We start from the raw sequence: 16,845 nt of genomic DNA on the forward strand, positions 1-16,845 counted from the left end.
CTTTTGCCTTAGGCAGAATTCACATTTAACAAATATGAAAATGAGTCTGCCAGAGTATCTACATTTTTCATAGTTTATGGTCAGCATCCATGAGTTTCCTTTTCGGTTGTCCTAAATTCTGAAGTACCAGCAACCAAGATCTCACAGAAAGAGTTCTAGAAGAATTTGCAGAGACCTAGGAAATCCTTCATATAAGAGGCTGCTCTTGTGAAGAGAAACGCTGACAGAAAATGGAAAGCTCCCTGAAGCTATGCCCCTGGAGACCAGGTCTGGCTTCCTTCAAAGAATATTCATCTGAGACTGCCATCATTCAAGTTTTTTCCCCAGGTACCTAGGATCACTTCTAGTCATTAAATGATTGACTACAATAACTTGTAAACTTTGTTTACATTCCTTTCAGCGAATTCCAAATTCATTCCATGTCTCTCTTTCAAAACTTTGTTTCAATCTGTGTTGAATGAATTCTCGAAGCCTTTGAGCCCTGTACCTGTCTCCTCCAGTCCTGAGGGTGAATTTAAAAAAATATATATTTTCAACATCAAATGAGTAGTAGTGAAGCCATTCTATCTGATGGATTGGAACGGTCCTGAGGAGAGGTCATGGGAGTCTGAAGAGAACATAATGCTCCAGCTCTTTTGAAAAATTTCCATCATCAGTTTCAACCAAAGAAGAGGAGGAGGAGGAGTCATAAATCGAGGTTGTAGCTGCTAACTTCCCTCACCTCCTCCCTCTGGTGCAATGAGAAATGCACCCGCAGCACCACACAGTTACCCACTCTGGGCCAGGCAGGTAGAAATGCAGAGCCAAGTCACAGGATCCAAAACCAAGCCTTCAGAATAGTCCAGCAGAGTAGAAAATAACTACTTGGCAGCATGAGTTGGTACAAAATAGCAGCAAGGCTTTTTTATTCTCCCATAACATGTGGACCAGCTACGTTTCGACCAACAAGTCTTTTTCAAGCTTATGCAACTCATGCTGCCAAGTATTTATTTTCTTCTCCTCCCTCTGGTAGTCACAGTCTACTGCTGGTGACAGACACTGTATCTTTCCCTGTTCCTGGTTCACAGAATCTCTGTCTTGTTCTGTGTGATTGTTCCCAGCAAGAGAAACCAAGTAATCTTGTAGATACGATACCTTTTATTGGCTAAGAAAAATACATGATGTTACAGCAAGCTTTCAAACCTACTCAGGGTTCTTCCTCAGGCATAATGAAATGTCTTGTTCTGCACATGCTCATTCCCTGCTTACTACATAGAGGGCCAGAATGCACACCCAGCTTTTCATTCCCCAGGCAATCCAGACAAGCTACTGGCTATTTAAGGCATTCTTTCCCCACTAGCAGGTGCCTGGGCAATAAGTCTCCCAAGTGTGCAAAGGTGTTATAATGTCCTGACTTCGGCTCTGTGCTACAACCATATCTATGCATATACACTCAAGAATGGTGTTAAGGCCCATTTAGACACAACAATTATTGCTCAAAATTAGCCCAAAAGCCATCTTTTGAGAGATAATCGTTGCGTTTAAATGTGCCCATCTTTCAGTTTTCTGTCGAACAACAGTTTTCAGTTCTGCTTGAAAACCACCGTTCAGCAGAACAGCGGATAAGCAGGGCTGCACACACGCTGTGCTCTGCCTGTGGAGAGCTGACTACAGCTGATAACATTGTATCAGCTGTTCTCAGCTGCCAGCCTCACAGGCAGATCAAAGCGAAAGTAATCAGGAAGCAGCGGGAGGTCTGTTTCCTGATTACAGCTCCCGGCCGCTCACATGCTGCTACTTGGTACATTAGTGCCAAGTAGTAGTTTATGCAAAATGATCGCTCAAAAGCCATCTTTTGAGTGATCATCTTTGCAGTGTAAATGCACCTTACAGAATACTTTATGCAAGAATTCTATCTGTCCTGGGCTCTGTTCCTTGACAACATCTCTGTCTATACCATCAGGTGTCACATTAGGGTAGTCTGGATTCAGTTGCATCAGCAGCCATATAACTGAGACTGTTTCTAGTAAACAGTCTGTGTGTCCCTGGCAGGGAAATCCAGATCACGACTGCTGCAGTTAAAGGGTGAAAGCCAGGGAGCCCCAGGTGCAGCCCCTTGATCTAGCCCTAAGCCAAACTGGTTTTGTGTCAGAGTGGGTCTATATCCACTATAATGACACACTGTTTGAAATGTTCCTTTGCATTTGACTTTACTTTCGTCGGATCACTTCTAAGCTTATTATAAGAATAGTGATCATGTTTGTATATCAAGGTTACACATTGTTGTCAAGATGGAAAATGCATACGATTTGCTAAGTATGATGAATGATTTCTCATAAGTAGTATGTCACATCTGATGAGTAGTATGTCATGTGCCATCAGCAACAAGCTATAAGTGAGGAATGATAAAGAATACGTTTTTAGTGACAAGTGATGATGTGTGTGAGAAGGAAGAAGAATGTGTGATTCTGTGAAATTATGATTTATGCGTCTTAGCATGGAGAGATGAAACAAACATTAACACTTGCACTTCATAGGACCATGTGTGCGTGTCCTGTGCGATGTGAGTTGCACCCAAGAATGTTGGGCATGACTTGCGCTCATCAGTATGACAGCACCCTTAGGGCCCTTTCACATGGACGTGCTTTTGTGCACACCTAAGAGCAATGCATTTGCATGCGAGTTGGCGTATTACTGTACTTTTAGTGCTCACCGGGCCAGTTCACATGGACAAGGAACCCCCTCCCCGCCATGATTTAAAAGGCTATTTGCCTAATAAGATTCAAATGTGGTCCATTTTTCACAGAATTGCGCAGTGTATTGTACATTTGTGAACCTCCAATAGACTTTTATGGGGACCTTTGGTGCACAAATGTGCGCAAAAATAGAGTATGCAGTTTTTTTCACACACGCAAAAAAACAGAAATGAAAACAAACCAAATGAAATCAATGGGTTCTATTCTCTACATATTGTGCATGCAAATTTTGCACATACGCATGTGTTTGTGTGAAGAGGCCCTTACAGAGAGCACCTCCCTCTGTTTATACAGAAAGATGTGCTATTGACAAATGAACATTTTTATCCTCACATGAAAGATCCAATCGCTTGTTAGAAAGTGAACTGTGGGCAAATTTCAATGGGATGATGATTGAGCAAATTTTTATGCCGCATTATCAGCCAGTGTAAAAGGGCAACTAGACTTGGATGCCACCAGTATTGTATAGCAAGAAAAAAGAGAATGACTGATTCCCAAAAGTATTTTTTATAATTAATTCCAAGCTATATCCATCTGTCTGTGCAGTGGAGCACTACAGGTATATTTTTGTGTCCCAAATCCGGGTTAGTAGGAGCTGTTTGGAGAATCACTTGTTGCGCCTCTTTATTATTGATTAATAAACTTAGTACATGCAGTGACTTCAGTCTCTGGGCAAACCCGTTCTCTAGTCACGAGCTGCTTACTAATTCTCTAAGGTTATTAATTGGCAATCTATATGTTTTCCTAAGTTTATTTAAGGTTTACATAGTTAAATATATGTATAGAAGATTAAATAAAGTAAAAGACATGATAAAGAGTTCCATTTGCTAAGCAAAGTACATTTCTAAAACAAAACTCATTCTTAGTCAGCCATCTGGCTATTCATTTGTGTGAGTGAAGCTCAATTGCAGCTTTTCTTCTTTTTGCATAAAGTGTTAATGGCCACTAATTGCCATTAAAACTTCATCATCTTCATTTGCATGTAAAAGGGCCTCCAGGAGCTGTTTGCAGAGCCCAGTGTGTGATTAATACCATGCCCAGCTGTGCACACAGCTGCATTGTTCTCCTAGGGTCTGCCATCAGGTTACAATGTAACCTCCCGACTCCAGTGCAGAACACAGCATGCAGTCTATTGAGAGACACTTTATCTCTCTGTGGCTGAATGATGGATTTTAAGTTCACTTTAAAATCACTGTTTAGACGAAAAGTGCATGATGGCAGCGTTTACATCTTCTATGCCAACGTATATGTCTATATAGTTACAGTCCACAAGCGGACCCTGTATAGTCTGCAGTCCTCTCATTGTTTTTCTATGTGCCATAATTCTTAGATACTTACATTTGGTTATTAAAATGTGAGGGACCTATGAAAAGGAACATCACCGCTCTCCCATTCTTACCTTCTTTGCTGTCAGTGCTAGTCTGCTTCTACAGCTAAGCACAAACCGTGGAACTCCTATTTTCCTGATTGTAGAGACCCAGAGACTGGACTTCCATCAATCAGATATGTAGGATATATCCTCTATTCCTAATCCTAGATTGTAATTTCATGTAGTTGCATATTGCCCTCTAAAATAAACCAGTATGAGATAAGTTCCCTGTAATGAACAGTCAGACAGAATGTTATCTTTTAAACCTATGTCTAGTATCAGGGGATTTGGAGCTTTGCATAACAGAACTCTAAGTGATTTTAGACCTAAAAAGAACTTACTAATAAAAAATGGACATTCACTTCAAAGAGTACCTGCATTCATACTTTGGGGCACTCCTGCTCCGTAGGCTGGCTGCCAGAAGGAGCCAAAACGGCCGACAAGGCAGGAGCACTCCAAAGTAAGGCCTTAGTCAGACGGGCGTTTTTTTGCGCGATTTGCGCATGCGTCCGGCGATTTTTTAAAACCATTGCTTTGCAATGGTATCGGACACATGAGCGCTTTTTATGCGCTTGTCCGATTAATTATAGAACAGAAATCGCAGATCGCACCTATCTGCGATCTGCGATTCCTGTTCTCTTCTCTATATGCAGCAGCACCGACCCCATTGAGAACATATAGTAGACAAATCATTCTCCTCTGCCACAGCTGTAACAGCTGTGGCAGAGAAGAACGATGTTTGCCCATTGAATTCAATGGAGCCGGCAATACAGCCGGCTCCATTGAAAGCAATGGGCTGCCGGCGAGCGCGGGAAGAATTTTCGGGAAGGGCTTAAATATATAAGCCCTTCCCTGCAATTCATCAAGAAATGTGTAAAAATAAAAATATATACTCACCTTGTCCCGGCAGACGGAGTTCAGCCGCGGCCGGCGACAGTTCTCCTGAACTGCTCTCTGTAGTTATTCAGCAGCCGGGGATTTAAAATCCCCGCCTGCTAAATGAGCTGCCTCTGATTGGTCACAGCCTGACCAATCAGAGGCAGCTCTCACTCACACCCATTCATGAATTTATGAATGGGTGAGTGAGTGCTGCCTCTGATTGGCTCAGCGCTGAGCAATTGGCAATGCGCATCCGTCATGCGATCCGCAAATCGCGGGAAAAAACGCCCGTGTGACTAAGGCCTCAAAGTGCAGGTACTCTTTAAGAATAAGGCCACATAGTGACTTTTGGGTGCAACCCATCGAGTAGCCAAAGACTGCAGTATTGCCATGCTACATCACAACCTAATGAAAATAAATGTAGTTTAGCTGCAATTCTTAAGTTTAATTAGCATTAAATGAGTACCGCTCAAAATAAAAAAAAAACGGGTACAGCCCAATAGGTTCACGAGCTAGAACATGTACAAGCATAGGAAAAACCCATAAAAAACAAGTGCACTCCTAAAATACAAAACATCAAAAATATTATTTTTATTTACTACAAAAATATACAAAACAAGCAAAAAGGAATGACTAGGTTAAAAACATAAAATAAAACAAAAGATTGGTCCCAGAAATACTAACAAATAGACCGCAAGTAAAAAAAAATAATAATACAAGTTTGAACCTTACTTTTCCCAGTTGCTGCATCAAAAAACATTTAGTATTGCTGCATCTATGAAAATCCAATTTATTAAAATATCACATTATTAATCCTGCAAGGTGAATGCAGCCAGAAAAAAATACACAGTGCAAGAATTGCGCATTTTCTTTGGTCACCTTATCTCCCCCAAAAAAGAAAAAAGTCCAATGTACCCTAAAATGGTATTGGTAAGGGCTTGTTCAGACAGGCGTATATCGGTCATGTTTTCACGCCCTGCCGATATATGCTGTCCCTCTCTGCAAGGGGAGGAGGTGGGCCTGGCTGGGAGCAGTGCACTACGCTCCCGCCCCCTCTCCGCCCCTCACCACTATTTGCAAGGGGGGCGGAACTTAGCTCTGCCCCGTCCTGCCCATCCCATTGCAAGCATTGGGGAGGGGGCGGGAGCTCAGTGCACCAACTCCTGACCAGGCCCGCCTCCTCCCTTTGCAGAGAGAGACAGCGTATATCGGCCGGGCGTGAAAACCCAACCGACATACGCTTGTCTGAATAAGCCCTAAGAGCTGAATGACAGCTGAGAGCTGCCCCTGATTGGTCCCTGCGCTGAGCCAATCAGAGGCAGCACTCACTCACCCATTCATGAATTCATGAATGGGTATATGAGAGCTGCCTCTGATTGGTGAGGCTGTGACCAATCAGAGGCAGCTCATTCAGCAGGCGGGGATTTTAAATCCCCGGCTGCTGAATACTACTCACAGCAGTTCAGGAGAACTGCCGCCGACCGTGGCTGAACTCCGTCTGCCGGGACAAGGTGAGTATATATATATATATTTTGTTTTTACACATTTCTGGATGAATTTCAGGGAAGGGCTTATATATTATATGTTTATATTATATAAAATTCATCGTGCGATCGCCGGCAGCCCATTGCTTTCAATGGAGCCGGCTGTATTGCCAGCTCCATTGAATTCAATGGGCAAACATCATTCTTCTCTGCCACAGCTGTGGCAGAGGAGAATGATTTGTCTACTATATGTTCTCAATGGAGTCGGCGCTGCTGCCGCCGGCCCCATTAAGCGCATGTAGAGAATAGAACAGGAATCGCAGATCGCAGATAGGTGCGATCTGCGATTTCTGTTCTATAATTTATCGGACGAGCGCATAAAAAGTGCTCATGTGTCCGATACCATTGCAAAGCAATGGTTTTATAAAATCGCCGGACGCATGCGCAAATCGCGCGAAAAAACGCCGGTCTGACCGAGGCCTTAGAGAACACTTGCCTCTACCCTCCCCCAACAGAAGTCTTACTTTTGTTTTCGTCTCTAACTACAACTCTGAAAGATGCACACTCCTGTTGCCACTGTACAGAAGACCTTTCTTTGTTATAGTAAGTTCTATAGTTACTGTATTGTTTGTTAACCGTGCTGCCAAACCTGTTCCAAATCCAAAGCATTCACCCAACATTCACTATGTCGATAAACATTTGCTCACTTAACGTCAAGGGATTAAATTCCCCTTTTAAAAGGGCAATGATCTGGAAAGACGCAAAGTCAGCAAATATTGATATTTTATGTTTACAAGAAACTCACTTCGCACAACAGTCACACCCCAAATTCACAAACAAACTCTACCCCAACATTTACTTCGCAAACGCGCAAAAAAAACATGCAGGTGTGTTAATAGCCTTCAGAGAAAATATTTGTTTCTCTCTGAAAGAACAATTGCCAATTTTCAAAGACAATTACTAAGTTTCATCTGGAATAACAAAAAACCGAGACTGGCTGCCTCCATCTTATATCTCCATAGGAAACAAGGTGTCCTAGGAGTTCCAAACCTTCAAGCATATTATAATACAACCATTCTAAACCAATCCTGCATTTGGTTAAAAAAAACACAGCTCCCATCTTGGTACCACATAGAAAAATTCAGAAACCAAAATAAGACCTTGGGCTCTCTTATTAGAGGTTCGACTCTAGGTATCCTATACCCGGAAACTTTGCCTCTTCTTCACACACAAAACCTCTCTCCCTTAATGCTAACTACTCTTCATTGCTGGAATCTTCTAGCTCACAAATTTAAACCTGCTTCACATAGCCTGCCAACAGATCTCCCTTTGGAGGTCCTTTCTTATTTCATACAAGACCCAAATCTTAAAGAGGGGCTCAGAAAAGGGATCAGATCCATATCTGATCTTCTAGACAATGGTAGACCCCTTACCTTCCAGGATTACATTAAAACTAAATTCAATTTTTCTAATAAAGAAGCCTTTAATCATATAAAAATATCTTCTTTCCTACAAAGCTCTCATTTGGAGAGGTGCTCTTTCCCAGAGGAGTTGGATTCCCTGTTCCATAAATCCACAAACTCTCAACGCTCCCTAACAAAAGTATTCTATAATATCACCTCCGCTAACATAAACTACACAAAAAAAAGTACAACTATTAAATTGAAAACATGACCTGCAGAAAAGAATTCATACCAAACAATGGGTGAATGCCTTTGAGAGAGCAAATAAAGCCACCTCATCAGCCGGCCTTCTCCAAACTCACTACAAAGTTTTATCTAGGTGGTATTATACCCCCACAAAATAAGCTAAATGCTTCCCAAATTTCAATAAAGAATGCTGGAGAAATTGTGGCTATGAAGGCTCACTCTATCATCTATTCTGGGATTGTCTCAAAATCAAAAACTTCTGGAGGGATGTATTCAATTCCATCCAAAACATCACAGGAGTGTGCTCTTCCTACACCCCTCAACTCGCTCTCCTGCTCCTGGACTGTGACTCCCCGTGGATAAAAGAAAATGGATATGCCACTTCCTTCTCGCCGCAAAAAATATCATAGCAAGAAAGTGGCGAGAAGTCTCTCCCCCTACTCTGAGCGACTTGTTGGACTTAATATCAGACCACCATTGCTATGAAAAAAATATATGCGAAGAACAACTCTCTTCCTAAATTCAACCTCGTTTGGAAACCTTGGCAGCAATTTGAGTTAAATTGTTTGAGTTAAACTGTTTGTTTTAAGTGTCACTATACCTACTTAATGCAAATCCCCATTTGGTTATAATTAAATCCCCATTTGGTTATAATTGACAATGTTATCATCAATCTCTAAATGAAAAGCGTTACAATAACCAATAGAGATGAGCGAACGTACTCGGCCACGCCCCTTTTTCACCTCAGCGCCGCGATTTTTGAGTACTTCCGTACTCGGGCGAAAAGATTCGTGGGGCGCCGTGGGTGAGTGGGGGGTTGCAGCGGGGAGTGGGGGGGGGAGAGGGAGAGAGAGAGGGCTCCCCCTGTTCCCCGCTGCTACCCCGCGCTCCGCCACGCCTCCCCCGCCCCCCGGCGCCCCCCGAATCTTTGCACCCGAGTACGGAAGTACTCAAAAATCGCGGTGCTCGATCGAGTAATTACTCAAAACGAGTACGTTCGCTCATCTCTAATAACCAACTAATAGCATATTACCATACTTCTGTAATACTTTACAAAGCAATGTATTGAGCTCCATGTATACATTCTGGCTATCATATTATCTGTATGTCAATTTCTTGTATGCACGCTTTCATATAAAACCAATAAAAAATACTTTGGAAAAATATACATTATTTTTGCACAGGAACATAAATTATTTTTTAGATTGGCGATAACAAACGGTGAAATTATTAATACACAGAAGAACATAGAAATGAGTAAGAAAAGATGAGATCTATGCAAATGATGAAACTTGTTTTTATGTGTATTTCTGGATGGTGATTTCACTCAAATGCAAATGTGATTATTTCATTAGTGACACGGAGGTCGAGTGCTGTCAGCTTGCCTTTTCACAGTAGGGACAGGTTTTATTTGCTTGTTTATGTCAGGGCTATTTTCTCATTTTCTTACAAATAATGACAATGAATTGGCAAACAATCCATTTGATCTAATGCTGTTGACTCACGTATTCCTCTGCTAATGGGGAGAACTGACCGTGTGGTAGATGGCTAGAGTGACAGAGATGAAAGCTAATCTCAGCAGCAAGTATTTAAAGTGACAAGGTTAATTGAAAACATGGCAGACTGTATTTAGATTTGAATGTGTTCAATATTCAAAGGGCTATTATGAAACGCTGTAATGGAGGTTGCATATTTATTTGCCTTTGCTGAATTTTTTCTATTTAGTTATTACTTTTTTCCCTTACAGCTGCCCACAAAGAAATAAAATATGCTATTCGGAGTAGTGTTGCTGGTCATAATTGGAGGAAAAGGAACCCCAATGGCTTGCAGTGTTGGGGTCCTAGGTACAAATATGACCAAGGTCAATATCTGCTTGATCAGATTTGAACCTATGACCCTAGCCCTGCAGGGCAACAGTGCTAACCACCAAGCCAGCATGCTTCTTCTTCCTCTGGAGCAGGTGTAAATCCTCTACTCTTTTGGAGGAAGAAGTAGAAGCACTGTTGCTTTGCATTGCAGTCATCATAGCATCAAATCTGACCAAGAGAATGTTTTTCTAGAACTCCAGTACTGCAAGGCAGCAGTGCTAACAACTGAGCTGTATTTAGGAGACGTTCAGTGGGTTTAGACAAGACGAACAGCCTGAAGTTCATAGAATCATACAATGGTAGACTTGGAAGGGACCTCCAGGGTCATTGGGTCCAACCCCCTGCTCAGTGCAGGATTCACTAAGTCATCCCAGATAGATATTTGTCCAGCCTCTGTTTGAACACTTCAATTGAAGGAGAACTCACCACCTCTCGTGGCAGCCTGTTCCACTCATTGATCACCCTCACTGTCAGATAGCTTTTTCTAATATCTAATTAGTGTCTCCTCCCTTTCTGTTTCATACCATTGCTTCTAGTCTTTCCTTGTGCAAATGAGAATAGGGCTGATCCCTCTGCACTGTGACAGCCCTTCACATATTTGTAGACAGCTATCAAGTCTCCTTTCAGCCTTCTTTTTTGCAAGCTAAGCATTCCCAGATCCTTTAACCATTCCTCATAGGACATCATTTGCAGACCGCTCACCATCTTGGTAACTCTTCTCTAAACTTGCTCCAGTTTGTCTATGTCTTTTTTAAAGTGGGGTGCCCAGAAATGGACACAGTATTCCAAATGTGGTCTGACTAAGGAAGAGTAGAGGGGAATAATTACCTCACATGATCTAGACTCTGCTTCTCTTAATGCATCCCAAAATTGTGTTTGCCTTTTTGGCTGCTGCATCACATTGTTGACTCATGTTCAGTACATGATCTATTAGTATACCCAAGTCTTTTTCACATGTGCTGCTGCTTAGCCCAATTCCTCACATTCTGTATGTGCTTCTTTCATTTTTTTTGCCCAGATGTAGGACTTTGCATTTCTCCTTGTTAAATATCATTCTGTTGGTCACCACCCATTGTTCAAGCTTTTCTAGATCTTTTTGAATACTCTCTCTCTCTTCTCTAGTGTTAGCTATCCCTCCTAGCTTTGTGTCATCGGCAAATTTGATCAGTTTCTCATCAATTCCCTCCTCCAGATCATTTATAAAAATGTTGAACAACACTGGGCCTAGGACAGAGCCTTGTGGAACCCCACTTGATACATTCTTCCACTTGGATGTGCAGCCATTTATGACCACTCCTTGAGTACGATCACTCAGCCAGTTTTGAAACCACCTAACAGTTGCCTTGTCAATCCCATATTTGGTCATTTTTTCAATAAGTATGGTATAAGATACTTTATCTAATGCTTTAATAAAGTCAACATATACTAAGTCCTTCGCATTTCTCTGATCAACCCAGTCAGTGATTCTGTCATAGAAGGAAATTAGATTAGTCTGGCATGACTTGTTTGTTAAAACCCATGCTGGCTCTGGTTAATTACTCCATTTTTATCCAAGTACTTGCTCACATGCTGTTTAATAATTTGTTCAAAGATCTTTCCCGGTATAGAAGTCAGGCTCACAGGCCTGTAGTTTCCTGGATCCATCTTCTTCCCTTTTTTGAAGTAAGGGACAACATTAGCCCTTTTCCAATTTTCTGGGACTTTCCCTGTTCTCCAGGAATTTTCAAGGATTATAGCGAGTGGTTCAGCAATTACCTCTGTTCAGGTTTGCATGAAACCAATTGTTTAGTAAAGTTCAACACGAAACAGGGTTTCACAGTTTCAGTTCACTCAACGTTAATCCCCAGTGTTGCGAATCCTGTAAGATCGAAATCTCTTTATAAAGTGCCCCAGGCACTTTGTATTGAGCTTTTAGACAGCTCTGATTGGTAGCCATAGCAGTAGCTCTGATTGATAGCCATAGCAGTCTCCTGATTGGGTACTATGTCTGTTAGGGCTCGTTCACATGGGCGTATTTTTTATCAGTTTTTTGGGAACCAAAACCAGATGTGAGTTCAAAATATGGAAGAAATGCAAATCTTCCGATTATACTTTCTCTCTGTATGTTCCACTTCTGTTTCTGACTCGCAAAATACTGATGAAAAATGCAACCGTTTGAAGGAGCACTCAATGAGAAGTCCTGCTCTCATGGCACTTGCAAAGGTGGTACCACAAGGAAATAAATGTTAGTTCTACATATGGACAATACTGATAGCATACAGTAAGGTATGCTTTAGAATTGGGCTTCCACATGGTGTTGTCAGCACTTTTGCAATGTCAGAATAACCGACAGACACCCTTTTAAGGGCATACATTTTTTTTTTAAGGATGTGAAAACTGATACTGCATTGATAATATTATATTGGTTCAGTGCAGCCCTAAATGATGTGTTGTAAAAATTAACTACACTTCATAAACCATGACGGGCAGTTTATAACAACATTATTATATATTACTTAGTTGTCCTATGTCTTCAATAATGTGCAAGCCTTAACTTATAACAGGCACAATAATCTTCTTAACATGTTTTTTCCCTTGTTACAATGAATCCATATAACCTTAGTAATTTGCTTGCTAGCTCATACATTTGTCTTGTTTTAAGGTCATCCAAGATTCTTCAATCAGTTGTATGGTGGAATGGATCATTACTCTTTAGCTGCACGTTTTATTACTGAAGCTTTGAACCCAAGTGTGTAAGTAGCATTATTTTTAATAGCAATTAAATTGATGTACTGATCCATAGAGGGAGTGCACATGTTCCATACGTTAAATATAATTAATGCAAGAAATCTCAAGAATTTCTCTTGTAAATATCGCTTTTCCTGGCCAATAAGTGATCTATTCTGGACGGCATGTCTGGGGGTTGTAGGAAGTCTTGTTACATAGTGATGTAGCAAAGTTTAACTTATGTGTGACAACTTTGTGACAAGTTATCTTATGTAAGCCATTAAAAAATTATTGTTTTTTTTAACAATTATGAAGAAGTTAAAAGGGTAAAGAAATTGTGGCACAGAGAAATATAACACAAGTTAAAATCTCACATTGAACTCTGCTATATCTTTAGGTAACTATGATAGATGATAGGATATAATTGGTAGCATAAAGCAATCATTCATGTTGTTGTACATTAAGGCCTTAGTCAGACGGGCGTTTTCTCGTGCGATTTGCGCATCGCATGTCGCATGCGCAAATCGCGTGACCGGAGGCAAAAAATCGCGGGAAAAATCTGCACCTAGCCGCGTTAATCGTTGCAGCAAAACGCCCATCTGACCGGAGAAAAATCGCCGTGCGCATCAAAATGCGCATGAAACTTCGTCTGACCGGCGAAAAAAATGATTTTGGTGCGCACATAAAACGCAGATAGGCGCGATCTGCGAATCGTCGTGTCCTATAATTTTTCGCATATGCGCATAAAAAGCGGACATGTGACCGATACCATAGCGAACCATTGGTTCTATATATGCGCAAATCGTATGCGCATGCGCAAATCGCGCGAAAAAACGCCCGTCTGACTAAGGCCTAAGAGTATATTCACATAAGCTATTAGCTGCGCAAAAAAAATTGCAGCGCTAGTTGCGAGGATTGGGGAGGTTCACGAGGAATATCCCCATAGTGCAGAGAGAGTGGGTGGGGCTATGGGGATTTTCAAAGAGATTCCCCATAGCAAATATATAGGGGCGGGGCTAGATGAGCGTTATTAGAGGGCTGATCCCTCTAGCCCCACCCCTTCCTCCCATGCTCTCAAGGAAAGCCCAGTGACCCCATCCCCCTCTCTCTCCATACTATAAGGAAATCCCTTGGGGAGAGAGGTGGAGGGAGTCCCATACTGCCTCCCGCTGCTGGGGTATTGCCAAGCAGCAGGGCTGGAGGAATACCCCACTGCTTACAGCAGGACATTGAAACCGTGCTGCCCAGAAGCAAATTTTACATGCCCTGCTGTAAATTTCCATTAGTTCCTGTGGGGATTAAGGGAACCCTCGGGGTGTCCCCCTATACCTAAAGGGGACTTACAGGAGTTTACAGCAGGCCATTTAAAATGCGTTTCTAGGCAGCAGGTTTTAAGCAGGGAATCTTCTTTTCCTGTGCAGGAGTTTCCATAAACTCTTGCTCCTATAGGACTCAATAGAAACTCCTGTGCAGCTCGCACCAAGGATAGGACAGGTCCTATCTTTGGTGCGCACCGCGGAGCTACATGTGACATGCAGCATATCCTATCTTTGTTAGGTGTACATCATTCTCATGTGAGTGCTTCTATACTAATCTATTGGTTCCTATCAGAAGTGCATTCTGTGCGCTGCTAGCAGCGCAGAAAAACGCTCGTCTGACCGAAGCCTTAAAAAGTAAAGAAACTTTAAACACTTATTGCTTTCTGTCAAGGCACATCCAGCCAGGTCTTCTCCCTGCACTGCTCTGAAGTGCTTTCAGCAGGCGGGGATTTAAAAACCCGGCCATCTGAAAAGCCTGCCTTTGATTCGCTGAGCAATGTGACAAATCAGAGGCAGCACTCAGCTATTGAATGACAGCTGAGAGCTGCTTCTGATTGGTCACAGTGCTCAGCCAATCAGAGGCAGCCCTTTTAGCCGGCAGGGATTTTAAATCCCCGCCTGATGAAAGCACTTCAGAACAGTGCAGGGAGAATACCCATCTAGATGCGCCTGAGCCCCGGCTGCTGCAGAGATGTGAGTATATACATGTTTTTTATTTTTTACACATTTTAGGGATGATTACCGGCGGCCCATTGCTTTCAATGGAGCAGGCTGTAGCGCCAGCTCCATTGAATTCAATGGGAGAACATCGTTCTCCTGTGCCACAGCTGTCACAGCTGTGCCAGAGGATCATGATCTTCTTTGTATGTCAATGGGGCCACCGCTGCTGCCGCCGGCCCCATGGGCCAAAGGTGAAACCCCTGGATGTAACAGCATCCAGGAGTTTCACATCCAAGGAATCCCCTGCTGCAGTTATCACAGCCGCAGCAGGGGATAGCGGGCAGCGCACTTTATGTGCGCATAGATGCTGCCAGGTGCGGTTTTTTTAGGCGTGACACCCGCATCGGTCAAGCAAAATATTTTATGCATGCGTTTTTGCGCACATAAATTCACACATAAAAATGCCCGTCTGACTGAGCCCTAAGGGCTCAGTCAGACGGGCATTTTTTCGCGCGATTTGCGCATGCGCATGCGTCCAGCGATTTTATAAAACCATTGCTTTGCAATTGTATCAGACACATGAGCGCTTTTTATGCGCTCGTCCGATAAATTATAGAACAGAAATCGCAGATCGCAATACAGCTTGCTCCATTGAAAGCAATAGGCCGCCGGCGATCGCACGATGAATTTTTGGGAAGGGCTTAAAAATATAAGCCCTTCCTGGAAATTCATCCAGAAATGTGTAAAAATAAAAAATATATATATACTCACCTTGTCCCGGCAGACGGAGTGCAGCCGCGGCCGCCGGCAGTTCTCCTGAACTGCGCTGAGTAGTATTCAGCAGCCGGGGCTTTAAAATCCCCACCTGCTGAATGAGCTGCCTCTGATTGGTCACAGCCTCACCAATCAGAGGCAGCTCTCACTCACACCCATTCATAAATTCATGAATGACAGCTGAGAGCTGCCCCTGATTGGTCCCTGCGCTGAGCCAATCAGAGGCAGCACTCACTCACCCATTCATGAATTCATGAATAAGTGTGAGTGAGAGCTGCCTCTGATTGGTAAGGCTGTGACCAATCAGAGGCAGCTCATTCAGCAGGCGGGGATTTTAAAGCCCCGTCTGCTGAATACTATTCAGAGCAGTTCAGGAGAACTGCCAGCGGCCGCGGCTGAACTCCGTCTGCCGGGACCAGGTGAGTATACATATATATTTTTTTTTTACACATTTCTGGATGAATTTCCGGGAAGGGCTTATATTTTTAAGCCCTTCCCGAAAATTCATCGTGAGATCGACCGCAGCCCATCGCTTTCAATGGAGCCGGCTATATTGCCGGCTCCATTAAATTCAATGCGCTGGACAGCTCCGGCCCGTTTCTAATGAAATGCGGCTAGGAGCAGTTTTTTCGGGCGATTTTTTCGGCCCCGGTCACGCGATTTGCGGATGCGCATCTGTAATGCGATCCGCAAATCACGGGAAAAAACGCCCGTGTGACTAAGGCCTAAGGCTGCTTTCACACATTTTTTGTTGAAGTTTTGCAGCCTCATATGGCGCAGCGTGTTAAGGCAGCAGAATGCAGTCCTAAGCTCTCACTCACAACCTGAAGGTTGCAGGGTCAATCTCCGCTGGTTTAGGTAGCCGGCTCAAGATTGACTCAGCGTTCCATCCTTCTGAGGTTGGTAAAATGAGTACCCAGCTTGCTGGGGGGTAATAAACAAAATGACCTGAAGGTCCTGCAGAATATTTTAGCGCTATAAAAATAACAAGTTCCTTCCAAGCTTTTAATTGAAGCTCTGCAATTAAAACTATATTCAAAATTGCATGTACTTTTTAACAATGCATACGTTTTTTGAAAATTACATGCATTTTTTGCTGCCTTCTTTTAATAGTTGAAGAACTCATTACTTACTAAAGGAAATGATTTGTATAAAACATATGTTTTTACAATATAACATTTTTGCTTTATTTCTTTCCATTTAGATATACTTATGAAGTATCCCCTGTATTTATACTAACTGAGGAGGCTGTCCTGTTGAAGATGATGGGATTTCTAGGCTGGAAGGAAGGTGATGGAATATTTAGCCCAGGTATGTCTGGTTTATCCCTGTTGGTCTTCGTTCATGGCTGTGTTAGAGGCTCTTATAAGATTCTATATTAGAGATTTCATTATTTTGGCAG

The 16,845-nt window shown here is 42.5% G+C and overlaps 1 protein-coding gene across 1 annotated transcript in view; it reads left to right on the top strand.

Moving 5' to 3' along the window:
* The window catches only part of GADL1 (glutamate decarboxylase like 1), a 255,563-nt gene that overhangs the window by 84,050 nt on the left and 154,668 nt on the right, over positions 1-16,845 (top strand). Inside the window, exons 4-5 of the mRNA XM_066584886.1 lie at positions 12,626-12,716; positions 16,648-16,754. Coding sequence (XP_066440983.1) covers positions 12,626-12,716; positions 16,648-16,754 — 198 coding nt within the window. The remainder of the gene's footprint in view (positions 1-12,625; positions 12,717-16,647; positions 16,755-16,845) is intronic.

Source organism: Eleutherodactylus coqui, chromosome 12 (genome assembly GCF_035609145.1).
Source record: "Eleutherodactylus coqui strain aEleCoq1 chromosome 12, aEleCoq1.hap1, whole genome shotgun sequence".
NCBI classification, from domain to species: Eukaryota; Metazoa; Chordata; class Amphibia; order Anura; family Eleutherodactylidae; genus Eleutherodactylus; species Eleutherodactylus coqui.